At 46.0% G+C, this 15,835-nt stretch overlaps 1 protein-coding gene across 2 annotated transcripts in view; it reads left to right on the top strand.

The window, feature by feature from the left end:
• NCKAP1L (NCK associated protein 1 like) overlaps window positions 1-15,835 on the top strand; it is a 338,352-nt gene that overhangs the window by 218,941 nt on the left and 103,576 nt on the right. For both annotated transcript variants that reach the window (XM_030198309.1, XM_030198310.1), the window contains exon 22: window positions 7,447-7,583. In XM_030198309.1, coding sequence (XP_030054169.1) covers window positions 7,447-7,583 — 137 coding nt within the window. The remainder of the gene's footprint in view (window positions 1-7,446; window positions 7,584-15,835) is intronic.

The following is a 15,835-nucleotide window of genomic DNA, read 5'->3' as shown; positions in this document are numbered from 1 at the left end:
ACTTTTATTGCCTCACCCTGTAAACATCCACAGAAAATGGTACACATATATCAAGAATATATTTATAAAATTCCATTATATTCTCACAGAAGAAATCCTGGTTATAAGAATGTTCATTGTAGGAATATGTTTTCATAAATATGAATATATTTTGCTGGATTTGGTCTTTTGGGGATCAGTTTTGAATAGCCTCCATTGTTTGCATTGTCTGTAGGCCCTTCTACCCTGCATGCATTGGAGCTAATTTTCAAAGGGAAATTACCCACATTGTATTTTATAATGCCTGTGTGTGATGTAGACCACTTTGAATTTTATGATTGGCAGCACAGAAATGTTTTAAATAAAATCAACAAAATCAGCAGCCAAAATGTATGCAGATTTCACACTTCCTATTTCTATGGCTGGCTGAGTTGGGGCAGGGTGCCACACTTAGGGGGTCTTTTAAAACGCTAGCACACCTTAGTAAAAGACCCCCTTAAGTTGAAAATGTTTGTATTGATGTTTTGAAATATTACATTGACCAATAGCGTACAACCAAAAAGAAAAACAAACTTTCTAATAAATAGCCCACATTCTTCTCAGGGGAAGAAGGAAAACCTTTTAAGAATAAAAAAAAGGAACAAAGCCCCTCAAAAACCTCCCATCACCATCATATTAAATAGCACCCTTCAAGAGAGAATTTGAAAACTATTCTCATCACACCACACTTGACATCTCTCAGCATTCTATTACACTTTTTTAAGTTTTACACATTTCTAAGAAAATCCTCCAGTTCTGTTTTGTCCCTCCAGACAAAGCAGATGGGTGAGCATTTGCCCTCCTGCCAACAGATGGAGACTGAGAACCACTGACTTTGTGATATCATCCTACACGTGTACTGTGCAGTGGCCTCTAAATACTCAGTATTTTTCAGTCTTTGGCAGATGGTAGGTGAGAAGTCATAAGAACATAAGCGTTGCCATACTGGGACAGACTGAAGTTCCATCAAGCCCAGTGTCCTGTTTCCAACAGTGGCAAATCCCAAACCAGTACAATACATTCTATGCTGCTTATCCTAGAAATAAGCAGTGGATTTTCCCCAAGTCAATCTTAATAATGGCTTATGGACTTTTCTTTTAGGAAGTAATCCAAACCTTTTTTAAACCCCGCTAAGCTAACTGCTTTTACCACATTCTCTGGCAACGAATTCCAGAGTTTAATTACACGTTGAGTGAAGAAATATTTTCTCTGATTTGTTTTAAATTTACTACTTTGTAGCTTCATTGCATACCCCCTAGTCCTAGTATTTTTGGAAAGAGTAAACAAGCGATTTATGTCTACCTGTTCCACGCCACTCATTATTTTATAGACCTCTATCATATCTCCCCTCAGCTGTTTTTTCTCCAAGCTGAAGAGCCCTATCCACTTTAGCCTTTCCTCATAGGGAAGATGTCCCATCCCCTGTATCATTTTCGTCGCCCTTCTCTTTACCTTTTCTAATTCCTGGTTGTATCCTTAATGCATCTATGGACCAAGTTCAGTTTTTCTAATCTCAACAGATCAAACGTTCACTAGAAGAGATGAAAATTAAGAATCACAGGTTCAGTGTCTCTCCAGTCAGGCTTAGCAGTGCCCTTACTGAAAAACAACAGCTTCACTAATTGCATCTCTGATGAATTGACAAAGATGTTCTTTTTGGAGGTAGTTACTACAGAGAACTCTCAAAATCCCTTGAAAGATACATAGTTGGTGTTGGGCTAGTGGCTCAGTGTTAGTGCTGTGTAGTGGGACTGGATTCAATTTGTGTGTCAGATCTTCTGCTTCCCAGGTTAGTCAGAACTAGGAGTGCCACAGAGGCCATAGCTGGATAGCTGCAAAGGAAGGTGGGTCGCATCCCTGTGCAAATTGAGCTGGATGCCCAAAAGAGCAGAGAGAAACTTCTGAGTTAAAGAAAAAGACACTGACATAGCTGCATGTTTCAAAATCTGTGCAGGTGAAGACATTTCACTTTCACTTTGAACAGTTTATCATCTTCCATTTTCACTTTTTTTTTGTTTTGCTGTATAAGGTTATCAATAGAAATCAAACAAAATAAAACATGGAAAAGAAAATAAGATGATACCTTTTTTATTGGACATAACTTAATACATTTCTTGATTAGCTTTCGAAGGTTGCCCTTCTTCGTCAGATCGGAAATAAGCAAATGTGCTAGCTGACAGTGTATGTAAGTGAAAACATTCAAGCATTACTATGACAGTCTGACAGGGTGGGAGGATGGGGGTGGGTAAGAGGTATGCATGGGGACATCAAAGCATATCATTGATATTCTAACAGGATGGGTGTGGATAGGTGAGGGGTGGGGTGATCAACAGAGAAATACAGCTTTATGGTTTATAATGGGCTAGGAACCCCAGATCCTTGTTAAGTCCTTTCTGCTGGGTGTTAAAATATTCAATCATTCTGACTTCAAAGGTCTTACGTGCTTGTATGGTTTTAAAGTTACCTTTCAGGATTCTCACTGTGAAGTCACCCCACCCCTCACCTATCCACACCCATCCTGTTAGAATATCAATGATATGCTTTGATGTCCCCATGCATACCTCCTACCCACCCCCATCCTCCCACCCTGTCAGACTGTCATAGTAATGCTTGAATGTTTTTACTTATATACACTGTCAGCTAGCACATTTGCTTATTTCCGATCTGACGAAGAAGGGCAACCTTCGAAAGCTAATCAAGAAATGTATTAAGTTATGTTCAATAAAAAAGGTATCATCTTAATTTCTTTTCCATGTTTTATTTTGTTTGATTTCTATTGATAACCTTAAGAGTGGACTAACACGGCTACCACACTCCTCTACTTATGCTGTATAAGGTGAAATTTTGATTCACTGAGACTGGATGAACAAACGCATACACCACAGGGATTTTTTTTTTTTTAATCTGCATGAGGCCAGATGTAAAACTTCTCAACTGCTTAAGAAAGGAATACTATCTACCAAACAGTGTTAATCAAAGTGATACACACTTAAAATAATGTTCAAATGGAAGGCCATCAGTTAAAGGATCCACTAGCAGTTTACAGAGTAGATGTCAATAAAACTTTACCACAGGCAATAACATCAGCACGCAAACATCATCAATCCATAGCAATTTCAGTTCATTGCTTGCTTTCAGCTCCTACCTCTCTAACAGAATTAGGGACTTCAAGTTCTATGATATGATGGAAGTAAACCAGGACTGGCCTAGTCTATCCCTGATGGCATGAAGGCATCTGGTTGACTTGCTGTTTAGGGGCCAGGCCAGTAGCAGAAAACATTGCACACATCCCTGCTCAGCATATTCCTTTTCATATAAAGAATGATTGCATTTAGTCACCCAGGGCCCTGTGCAAACCAGTTCAGTGGGTCCCCCCTGCCCGCCACTATAAGCCATAATTTATCAGAATGTAAAAGGAGGTTTAAAGCTCTCGGAACCCCACCTTACCCCATACCTTGATGTGCATCCACCATGTTTCAGTAGACAGCGGCAGACAGTGGCAGCGATTTTCATATCCCTTCAGCTGCCGAGCCCAGAGTCTCCTTGCTGTTGCATCCTGCCCTTAAGGTACCATCACTTCCTTTTTCTTGCTGGCTATTCCTCTTCCTATGCATCCAAGTATCCTTTTGGCTTTTGCAGTTGTGTTTTCTGCCTGTTTGGCCAATTTAAGATTACCAGATACAATCTTCCCCAGGTCCTGCCCTTCTTTTGTGCACAGAAGAGCTTCACCCCTTATGCTATATTACTCCATTAGATTTTTGCAATTCAAATTCATGACTAGGTTGTTTATTGTTTTTAATTTTTATATTAGTTACCAAACACTAGAGAATTCTTCAAGCTTCGCTGCAGCCCTTTCTATGTTTCCCACACCTTTCAAAGTATTTATCCTGTTGCAGATTTTGGTATCATCAACAAAAAGGCAAACCTTTCCTGATGGCCTTCTGCAATATTACTTACGAAAACGTTGAAAAAAGCTGGGTCAAGATCCGATCTCAGCAGCACAACACTGGTGATTTTCCTCCCTGGAGCCAAACTCCATTTACCGCTACCCTTTATCGCTTCCCAAACAGCCAGCTTCTAACCAGTCACCTTAGAGCTTATACCAAGAGCACTCAGTATATTTATGTTACCTAGGCAGAACCAGGTCAGAGGTCTTACTAAAACCTGAGTACATCTAACAAAACCTACTTCTAGTAAAACCTTGGATGTTGTAATGCCTGAAAGTCCACTCATTGTCCTCTATTTTAGAAGCAATTCCACTAATTTACTCACCTTTGAGATCAGACTAAGTGGACTGTAGGACCCAGCCTCTTCCACTTTTATGTAGAGGAACCCTATGTGCTCATTTCTAGTCCTCTTTTCCCTTTGAAAATTGGTGCAAGTTTGTCGGTAAGAATGCCAACAAACTTTGCATCAATGCGGGCAATTTTGGAAATCATGCCCTGTTGTTATTTTTATTTTTCTATGGTGCTCTGATATCACAGGACCAAGAGCATGGTTGCTAAAGATGAATGCCATTGTATAGAATGCTGTTTCCCAACCGTGTCCTGGAGGTACACTTACCAGACTGTTTTTCTGGATATATTACATAATATTTCTAAATTGCTTTCCTTGGACACACACCAACCCAAACTGGTTTACAAAACACAAAAATATAATATAAAAATAATGAATGATAAATACAAATATATCAAAACACAATAAGCATTGCTAGTTAGGGAAAGGGGGGGGGGATGGGACTTGATGTGCCACCTTTCTGAGGTTTTTGCAACTACATTCAAAGTGGTTTACATATAATCAGGTACTTATTTTGTACCAGGGACAATGGAGGGTTAAGTGACTTGCCCAGAGTCACAGGGAGCTGCAGTGGGAATTGATCTCAGTTCCCCAGGATCAAAGTCCACTGCACTAACCACTAGGCTACTCCTCTACTCCAGTGGATGCATTTATTTATTTAGTTAGAGCCATAGGTCAAGACTACCTTTTACAGGATCAGCCCTGTAAGGTATGGAAAAAAGGTGTGAGGATGTTATAATGCCGTTGTATCGCTCCATGGTGCGACCGCACCTTGAGTATTGTGTTCAATTCTGGTCGCCGCATCTCAAGAAAGATATAGTAGAATTGGAAAAGGTGCAGCGAAGGGTGACTAAAATGATAGCGGGGATGGGACGACTTCCCTATGAAGAAAGACTAAGGAGGCTAGGGCTATACAGCTTGGAGAAGAGACGGCTGAGGGGAGACATGATAGAGGTATATAAAATAATGAGTGGAGTGGAACAGGTGGATGTGAAGCATCTGTTCACGCTTTCCAAAAATACTAGGACTAGGGGGCATGCGATGAAACTACAGTGTAGTAAATTTAAAACAAATCGGAGAAAATGTTTCTTCACCCAACGTGTAATTAAACTCTGGAATTCGTTGCCGGAGAAAGTGGTGAAGGCGGTTAGCTTAGCAGAGTTTAAAAAGGGGTTGGACGGTTTCCTAAAGGACAAGTCCATAAACCGCTACTAAACGGACTTGGAAAAATCCAAAATTCCAGGAATAACAAGTATAGAATGTTTTTACGTTTGGGAAGCTTGCCAGGTGCCCTTGGCCTGGATTGGCTGCTGTCGTGGACAGGATGCTGGGCTCGATGGACCCTTGGTCTTTTCCCAGTATGGCATTACTTATGTACTTATGTACCATTGAGCAACTGTGTTTCTTGCAAATTCTGGGCTAAAGCCACAATGTAAGGCTGGGCTGACTGCATAATGTGAAGCTCTGCTGAACCTGTGGGAAAAAGCTTAGGATAATAACAGATGTTTGAAACCACTAAACCCGAGTGATAGGTGAAGCTTAGTCGATTCTAGAAGCTCAGCTCAATGAGTTCAGGTTAGCCAAGCCAGAAGCAATAGGACAGAAGGTCAACAGAACAAGCATATAACAGCCTACATGCGAGTGGGAACTACAGACCTACTGATACATTGAGAAGCAGGGAGCCAAAACCTTGAGAAGTAGACAAGCTGATATGAAGATCAGACCAACAGCAAATCGGCGCCAGAGAGAAGCTGAATGTCCAAGAGATCAACCAGCAGAATTCATGTGCTATGTCCTCTAGATACAGAGGGGTTGACCCTCTGAGTCCAACGCTAAATCCCTTGGCTGCAAGCAGCAGTCCAGCGAACTCTGTGAAAACTGATCCATTGAAACTAAAAGACCAGCTTAGGCCAAAAGTGACAGCAGGAGCTCAGCAAACCCAGTTGAGAGAGAGGGTAGTGCAGACAAATCTGAAAATAGTTGCTTATGTGAGAAGCAGAATAGCTTTGTTCAGTGACATAGTCCCATCTTTCAACCCCTGATGACTTATGAAAATGAGACCCCTTAATGAGTCCATGCACATAGTCTCACATACTTTTGTATCCCCCCTGGGCTGCTCCTGCCCTCTAAAAATCCACAAATTCACTCTTCATACCCAAATAATTAACAGAAAACCTCAGACCTTCCATCACTCCTGAAGGTGACCCAGTGGATGCATTTATTTATTTATTTATTTGCAAAATTTTCTATACCGCTCTGATGGGCAGAACAGAGCAGTGTTAAGGCTACAAAAGAAAATATGAAAGGAACTCCATTAATGTATAGGAAAGCAAAGCAATCATACTAAGAGACAGGTAAAACTAAGGAAAAAAAGGCAATGGGAAAGAAATGGAAGAGGGAGTAACCAAACACATTAAAATCAAACACGTAAAAGCAGGTCAGGTTCGAAAAGGTTGGACTGTTGGTTTCATTCAAACTGTTTCTCCAAAGGCTAATCGAAAGAGCTAGCTGAGCTTTAAAGTTCTTCAAGGAGGGATTGCTATGGAGGGAGAGGGGGAGTTTGTTCCAAGTATGAGGTAAAAGGAAGAAAAAGCGCTATGACATGTAGATTCCAGATGAGTACATTTTGGACTAGGCAGAACTAAGCGGTGATCGTTTAAGGAGCAGAGGATCCTGGCAGGGCAATAAGGAACAGTTAGACAGGAAAGATAATCAGGAATGCCCAGTCTAAGGGCCTTGAATGTAAGAGTTGCAACTTTATAAGTGATCTATTGTTCAACGGGAAGCTAATGATATTGTTTCAGTAGAGGTGAGGTATGATCAAAGCAATGGACTTGTTTCTTGTGACTATCCTGAAAATCTTTCTGGTTAGGTATGCCTCTAGTTGAGGGTTGTGAACCACTCTCCTAGAAACCCCAGTGATGTATATGATGGAGCTCAGAGGTTCGCAACCTTAGCCATTCATGTTTTCAGGCCAGGCAGAATGAATACAGATGAGACCTATTTACCAGCCTAGTTCATTTACCCAGTGTATGCAAATCTGTCTTATGCACATTTATTGTGCATTGCTTGAAACCTTGATAACCAGTTTGGGAATTCAGGTCTGAACACAACACCTTGTTTTGCATTTAGGTACCTGGAGAGCCTCCTTAGACAGGCTAGCAGTGGCCTCATCATCCATTCCCCAGCCATGCAGAGTTTCACTACTTTTTCCCGAGACTCCAGTGGGGAGCAGGCCTTCAGGGCTGAGGAATATTCAGATATTTCAGGCAAGTGAAAGATGTCTGAGGAAAAACAAGGACAAGACTTTTATTTAAAATAAGAGCTTTTCTTCACCATTTCATATCCAAACAACATCCCGGTTACTATCAGGTGAATTTTCAAAAGAGAAGAGCGCCCATCTTCCGACACAAATCGGGAGATGGGCGTCCTTCTCGCAAGGTCGCCCAAATCAGCATAATCGAAAGCCGATTTCGGGCACCCTCAACTGCTTTCCGTCGCGGGGACGACCAAAGTTCACGGGGGCGTGTCGGCAGTGTAGCGAAGGCGGGACTGGGGCGTGCTTAGGAGATGGGCATCCTTGGCTGATAATGGAAAAAAAGAAGGGTGTCCCTGATGAACACTTGGCTGACTTTACTTAGTCCATCAAAAAGGTGCCTGAACTGACCAGATGACCACTGGAGGGACCTCCCCTTACTCCCCCAGTGGTCACTAACCCCCTCCCACCCGCAAAAAAATCTTTAAAATACTTTTTTGCCAGCCTCAAATGCCATACTCAGGTCCATCGCAACAGTATGCAGGTACTTGGAGCAGTTGTAGTGGGTGCAGTGTACTTCAGGCAGGCGGACCCAGGCCCACCCCCCTACCTGTTACACTTGAGGTGGTAAATGTGAGCCCTCCAAAACCCACCAGAAACCCACTGTACCCACATGTAGGTGCCCCCTTCATCCCTAAGGACTATGGTAGTGGTGTACAGTTGTGGGTTTTGGGGGAGGGGGGGTTGGGGGGCTCAGCACCCAAGGTAAGGGAGCTATGCACCTGGGTCCTTTTTCTGAAGTCCACTGCAGTGCCCCCCTAGGGTGCCCGGTTAGAGTCCTGGCATGTCAAGGGGACTAGTGCACTACGAATGCTGGCTCCTCCCACGACCAAATGGCTTGGATTTAGTCGTTTTTGAGATGGGTGTCCTCGGTTTCCATTATCGCCAAAAACCGGGGACGACCATCTCAAAAGGCAAAGGACTGAAGCTCAGCTAATGTAAAGAAACAAGAACCTATGAATCCACAAGGTCAGGTCCAGGTAATTCACTGAGGAAGGGCTGACTGAGTGTCCTGCCCCAGGTTTTACAGCCTGATTTACTGACACAGGCTACTCAGCAATTACTGTGGATTCTTTTGGATTTGTATTAGGTAAATGTGACTTTTATTAGAAGTTCTAAATACACAATGATTAAAATATATGCAATGATTAGCTATATAACTATAAAAGAAACAATACCTATAAACAATCATTACATCACTGGTCCCTACATTCAAGCAATGCTAAGAGTTTCTAGACCAGGAAAAGAAGCAATAATACACTATAATATACATACGTCCATCACTGATCATTACATCATCCAGGCTCTTATCATCAGCTGGGAGGGGGGTCCTGTTCACAGCGAAAGCCAGGTGTTCCTTTGACCAGGAAATATGGTTCTATGCGGTGCATCCACCCATAGATGAGCTTCCCCATTTCACTGACAGAAACTCCCTTTTTTATTAGGCTGTTCAGAGCTAAGGAAAATTATAGAATGCTTGGGAATTTCTCTGTTTAGCTAAACAAGCCATACTGTGGGAATGTGGTCACATGTTTCCCAGTCCAGGTGGCCAGTCTGAACTCGAAAACAGGCTCTACCTCTCCCTTCACATACCAAATTAATTAGAGCTGTGACTTATCTTCTACATTCCAACTTATTTTCACACAATCAAAGTTAAACAATCATTTTCAAAAATACAGACCCCAAGTGCACTTGTCGGTCAAGGCAGAGTTGAAAAACAATCTTTAAAATTCACTTTTATTACTCTGAGTTAAAGATGATCATTTCCATTGGTAAAACAAGCTCTTGTGCATCAGGAAGGCCAAGATCCACTGTACTAAGGAGAAACTGAGGGTAATTCTGAAGAAGGCTAGCTGAGTCCATGAGGGAAACCCGACAGAGACTGAGAAGCCAAGCTCAACTGCGAACAAGAGCACAGCAGTGAACAATAGGAGACTCTCAGCAGAGACTGAGAAGCCAAGCCTAGCAGAAAAGGGGGAAGCTAAATGCTACAGAACCGTGAGGATAGGCCCTGAAGAATCCATGGGATAGACTGGACTGCATTTATGAGGTCAGGATTGTCAGAAACTGCGAAGTCAGTTACGACTGAAAACAAGAGGTTGGATCGACTGAAACTAATAGATTAGACTCCATTGAACCAGAAAAAGCTAAGCTCCTCTGAAACCAACATGTCAGACTGTATAGAATCTGAGGGACTAGCCCCAAGAGAAAACAAGGAGGCTAGGCTCAACTGAATCCTTGAGGCTATGCCAAGTTCAGTCTACAAAGTCAGGCTCAACTGACCTTGCGAAGAGAAATCCAATTGAGCTTGCAAGGCTAATCCAGGCCGAGCCCCAAATAAAATGTTTGCATGAGCCTGCAAGGTCTAACTGAGCGGAATCTATAAAGCCAATTCTGGGCTAAAGCCACAGTGTAAGGTTGGGCTGACTGCATAATGTGAAGCTCTGCTGAACCTGTGGAAAAAAGCTTAGGATAATAACAGAGGTTTGAAACCACTAAACCCGAGTGATGGGTGAAGCTTAGTCAATTCTAGAAGCTCAGCTCAATGAGTTCAGGTTAGCCAAGCCATAAGCAATAGGACAGAAGGTCGGCAGAGCAAGCATATAACAGCCTACGTGCGAGTGGGAACTACAGACCTACTGATACATTTAGAAGCAGGGAGCCAAAACCTTGAGAAGTAGACAAGCTGATATGAAGATCAGACCAACAGCAAATCGGCGCCAGAGAGCAGCTGAATGTCCAGGAGATCAACCAGAAGATTTCATGTGCTGTGTCCTATAGATAAAGAGGGGCTGATCCTCTGAGTCCAACGCTACAATCCCTTGGCTGCAAGCAGCAGTCCAGCGAACTCTGTGAAAACTGATCCATTGAAACTGAAAGACCAGCTTAGGCCAAAAGCGAGAGTAGGAGCTCAGCAAACCCATTTGAGAGAGAGGGTAATGCAGACAAATCTTAAAATAGTTTCTTATGTGAGGAGCAGACTAGGTTTGTACAGTGACGTGGAAGGGCATTTTCGATATGAAGTCTAAGTCTGACTTTGGACATTTTGTAAAAAGCGTCCAAAATCTAAATAGGAAAGAAGGTCATTTTCGAAAAAGAAAAACATCTATCTTTTTTTTTTTCAAAAATACTGTTTTGTGATTTGGTCGTTTTGTTTTCTTGGACGTTTTGTGATTTAGACTTTTTTTTTGGACCATTTTCAGAAAAAAAAAACGTCCAAGTGCAAAATGCACAAAATGAAGCCATTGGAATGTAGGAGGAGCCAGCATTTTTAGTAGACTGGTCCCCCTGACAACCCAAGACAGCAATAGGGCACCCTAGGTGGCACTGCAGTGGACTTCATAAAAAGCTCCTGGGTACATATCTCACCATTGTTCTCTTACCTTGTCTGCCGAGCCCCCCAAAACCCACTACTCCCAACTTTACACCACTACCGTAGCACTTATGGGTGAAGGGGGCACCTATATGTGGGCAGGGCCGGTCTTAGCAAGTGCGGGGCCCTATACAGACCAATCTGATGGGGCCCCATCCTAGCTCCGCCCCCACCCTAGCTCCAGGGCCGGCCACCCCTCCCTCTGAGCTCCCGGGCCATCCCCAGGGCTCCCCAGCTCCCTCCCTCCCTCCCAGCTCCAAGGCCGGCTGGCCGGTCTCTCTCTCTCCCTTCCACCCACCAGCTCCAAGGCCCCCCTCCCTCCCCGCTCCAATGCCTGTCTCTCTCTCTCTTTCTCTCCCACCCACCAGCTCCAAGGCCCCCCTCCCTCTAAATTTTAAGTTACCTCGTCGTCGACGTCGGAGCAGCCGGCAGGTAGCAGCAGCCGTGAAAAGCGTGTGAGCTGCTGGGCGGCGCTTCGGGAGCCTTCCTTTCCCTCGCTCAGCTCTGGTCCCGCCCTCAAAACGAAGGCGGGACCAGAGCTGAACAAGGGAAGGGAAAGGAAGGCTCCCGAAGCGCTGCCCAGCAGCTCGCACACTTTTCACGGCTGCTGCTACCTGCCGGCTGCTCCGACGTCGACGACGAGGTAACTTAAAATTCAGAGGACGCGGGGAATGGAGCTTGGGCGGTCGGGGCGCCTTCAGGCACGCTGGGCGGGGCCCCCTTGAGCGTGAGGCCCTATGCGGTCGCCTCGGTCACCTCGCCCTAAGACCGGCCCTGTATGTGGGTACAGTGGGTTTTGGAGAGCTCACAGTTTCTTCCACAAGTGTAACAGGTAGGGGGAGCTAGGAGCCTGGGTCCACCTGTCTGCAGTGCACTGCACCACTAGTAGACTACTCCTGAGACCTGCATACTGTTCTAATGGACCTGAGTATAACATCTGAGGTTGGCATAGAGGCTGGCAAGTAATGTTTTTCATCACATGTTTTGGGGGTGGGAGGGGGTTAGTGACCACTGGGGGAATAAGGGGAGATCACCCCTGATTCCCTCCAGTGGTCATATGGTTATTTAGGGCACCTTTTTGTGCCTTATTCGTTATAAAAACAGGTCTAGCTCAAAACGTCTTGGTTTTAGTCCTGGACATTTTTGTTTTGTTCCATTATGGCTGAAAAACGTCTAAGTCTTAGGAACGCCCAAGTCCCACCCTGAACATGCCCCTGAAATGCCCCCTTGAGATTTGGACAGACTTCTGATGGACTTCATAGAAAAACGTCTAAAAATAGGTTTGGAAAATACTGATGTGGACGTTTTTGTGAGAAAAATGTCCAAATGGTGCTTTATGCCACTTTTTAGACATTTTTCTCTTTTGAAAATGAGCTCGATAGTCTCACTGCTTTAGAGGGTAAAGAACCCCATAGTTCCATGGAATAAGCCCCTTCAAATGACACAATGATTTATAATTTAGAACTAATTACTACTCTAACTGATGAAACCAGTACTTCCTCTGTGTACATCCATATGTGTTAAAAGCCAGCATGATTGAAAATATTAGCCGCAAAAAAATGAACAAAGATGGCCTCTTTCCCTCCTCCTTCGCAAATGGGAACAGGCCTTGGCATGGGGCTCGGTGGTCGGAGGTAGTGCGAATGATTCCCCCCAGCAGTGGCGTTCCTAGGGGGGCTGACACCCGGTGCGGATTGCCGATGCCCCCCCCAGGTGCAGCCCTCCCCGGATGCAGCGCGATCTGCCCCCCTTCTGCGTGCTGAACAGTCTCTGCAGCCGCCCGTGCGAGCCCCGTCCGCGAGCCGCCCCCAGCACCTCTGCACTCCCTGCTCCCGCCGCTGCAGCTGTGCTCAATGAAAAGCAGGCAGAGGGTGGGAAAGGGCTAAAACCGGCCAATCCCCACAGCCCGGAAGCTACCACCAGCCTCCTCGCAGGGAGAGGTTCTGCTCACCGTCCGCCTGCTGCTGCACGGAGACGGGGGGGGGGGGGGGGGGGGCGAGAAGGAAGGAAGCGCGAAAGGACAACCCCCCCTGCGAAAGAATCCCCCGGATGCACGCCGCTGGGGGGGTGCTGCGTGCGCCTGTCCGTCGTTCGTTCCATGCTTCCTCTGCCCCGGAACATCCTGTTCCGGGGCAGAGGGAGCATGGAACGAACGACGGACAGGCGCGCGGCACCCCCCCAGCAGCGTGCACCCGGGGCGGACCACCACCACCACCCCCCCTCCCTTGGTACGCCATTGCCCCCCAGTAGCCAGTAGCCTGAGAGCTAAGCCCAGGTCCCTGACAGGAGAGAGAACGGGAAGCACCTGATTAGAGAATGCCAGCCCCTTCCCCCCCCCCCCCCCTTCATTTCCTCCTGTCTCTCCCATCTCCTGCGCCATCATTGTTTGGGCCCCGGAGGACTCTCGTCTTGGCCCCTATGTCCCCCGGTGTGTTTATTACTTCTCCCAGCCCCTCTATCCTCCTTAGCTGGGAAGAGATACAGCCCTACAGAGCAAGGAGGAGGCAGTGCATGGTAGCGGTGACAGGGGTGCACGGGGCACGTGGAGCTGCAGCCCTACCCTCGGCTCTTGTTTCACTCCCCGACCGTCCTGTGGCAGTGGCAGCAGCAGCAACAACCGTGGCATCTCTTCCCCAGCCCTCCTCAAGGGTGCAACTGCATTGCTGTTGCTTGCTTTGACTGTGCTACCGCTTCTCTCCAGTCCCGCGATGAGTCGCAGCTTCTGCTGCTATGGTGGTGATGGGGTGGCCGGCCAGGGCTCAAACACGCATGGTGGTGGGGTGGCTGGCTGGGCTCAAACATGCGCGCACACTACATACAGCAATTTAAGAGGGCCAGTAGGAGGGTGAGCAGTCACAGAGCACCCAACCCAATCTGCGTCCGCTGTACCAAAAAAGGACCCAAAAAGCTGCAACTCGCAGCTTTCAAAAAAATCCCACAGCAGGTCATGGGAAACCGCCCAAACTGGCAACTTTGGAGCCAGGAGGATATAGTCCAGGAAATATAAAAGGCGAGGCCAGAGCTAGGTTAAGGAAGCCCAGAGGGAAGCAGCGATGCCATGGCAGATAAAGACCTGAACGCGCCATCCAGTCAGCCCAACAAGATAAACTCACTGCAGATGCCTCCACCCTGAAGCTGAGAAGCTGCAACCACTATGTTCAGGTAGGCCAAGTTCAACTTGGAACCTTGAAGAGTTTGTGTTTTGACCTGGCTGACTGCAGGCCAGCCTTGTGTGCCTGCCAGAGACTGTGCTGTTAATTCTGGATCCAGGGACCAGGCCAGAAACCAGTAAGAGTTACTGCTGAGCTGAGAGACATTCATGTATGCTGTTGCCCCACAGGAGCAGGTCACTCAAGGACACTATTTTGTTTAAAGAACTAGCTTTGAGCATTGTTTCCTCCCTTCCTGTGAAGTGAAGAGGAGCCCTTACCGGACACCTATAATAAATATCATTGCTTTCACCATAATTTGCTAATTGCGTGTGGCTTGTCTTACTTGGCTCCACGGCCTGCCCTTGCGTATGTTACTACAGGGTAGGGTTACCATATTTGCTCCCCACAAAAAGAGGACTTCTGCCGAAGTCTCATGATGAGGCTGCCGCTTGAATCGGCGCCGGGACCAGAGGCAGCAAGAGACAGTCTGCAGCCGCTCCAGGCAGGAAAAAGGGGGCTCTTTCCTGCCCCCAAGAGGTCACTAGACCACCAGGGCAGTACAGTAAGGTAAGACACCCCTAGGCCTGCCCACCCACCAGCCTGCCTGCCTGTTTGTCCACAAATCCAGACAAACAGGCTGGCTGGCAAAACCTGCCCGGTTGCATGGCTGTGTCCTCAAAAAGAGGACATGTTCAGGTAAAACCAGACATATGGTAACCCTACCACAAGGTAAAATAAACATGTTACTGATCCCTCTTTATATTGCAGGCAGCTTATTTACCCAGGTAAATGGCTTTTGAAAATTGCATTCCCTGTATATGGAAAAGAAGCAGTACCATATTGCAGCTGTGTAAAGGACTGTGGGCCCAATATTCACACCGCGGGAGGGAGACCAGTTAACTCCCGCAGTCGACGGTCAGCCCGGATATTCAGTGCCGGGCCATTTCCAGTGATCGGCATTGAATATCTAGGTGTTTTTCTGGCCAAGCTGATATTCAGTGCTAGCCGGTTAAGTTTAAACTGGCCAAAGATATTTCTGCTGTTTTGGCTGTCAATTTAGACGGCGATGCACAGAATATTAGCGGTAGCCAGTTGTATCACATGATATAACCAGTTATCTTCTAATTGGGAATATTTAGCAGGAGATAACCAGCTGTCTCCCACTGAATATTGCTGGATAGCTGATTAAGTGCCATTTAACTGGCCAGGAACCATAGTTAAATAGTTTTAAATATCAGGGGGTGGGGGGGTTATGTTTAGTGGAAAATGATAATTAGAAAATTAATTTGTTAAAACACTGAAAAGGGAATGATCAGAAGCAAACACCGGTGCTAGAGGCTGTTAGCGTTTGCTGCTGCCCCATGATCAGAGCCCTCGAGCGCTTGAAACAACGCGCTCGAGGGCTCTGAACACAACTAATATGCAAATGCATGCTAAACAGGGCTAAACATATTCATCCCCAATGATCAGCAACCAGCGCGCCAAAGATTGGGTCGCTGGCCATGGCAAACCGTACGCCAGCTCCGAGCTGGCGTTAGGGTTTGCAGATCATTGGGGAGGAATGGTGAGCCCTGTCCAGCACGCATTTGCATGCTGGCAGGCCCCCATTCACCCCAACAAGGCAAACCTGCCAGTGACAGGGGGCTGGAGGTCCAGCGGATCTCCGGTCCCCCCGACGAT

The sequence above is a fragment of the Microcaecilia unicolor genome, chromosome 3 (assembly GCF_901765095.1).
Source record: "Microcaecilia unicolor chromosome 3, aMicUni1.1, whole genome shotgun sequence".
Lineage (NCBI taxonomy): Eukaryota > Metazoa > Chordata > Amphibia > Gymnophiona > Siphonopidae > Microcaecilia > Microcaecilia unicolor.
The sequence above is the reverse complement of the archived record's forward strand: the minus strand, read 5'-3'. Positions and strand labels throughout refer to the sequence as shown.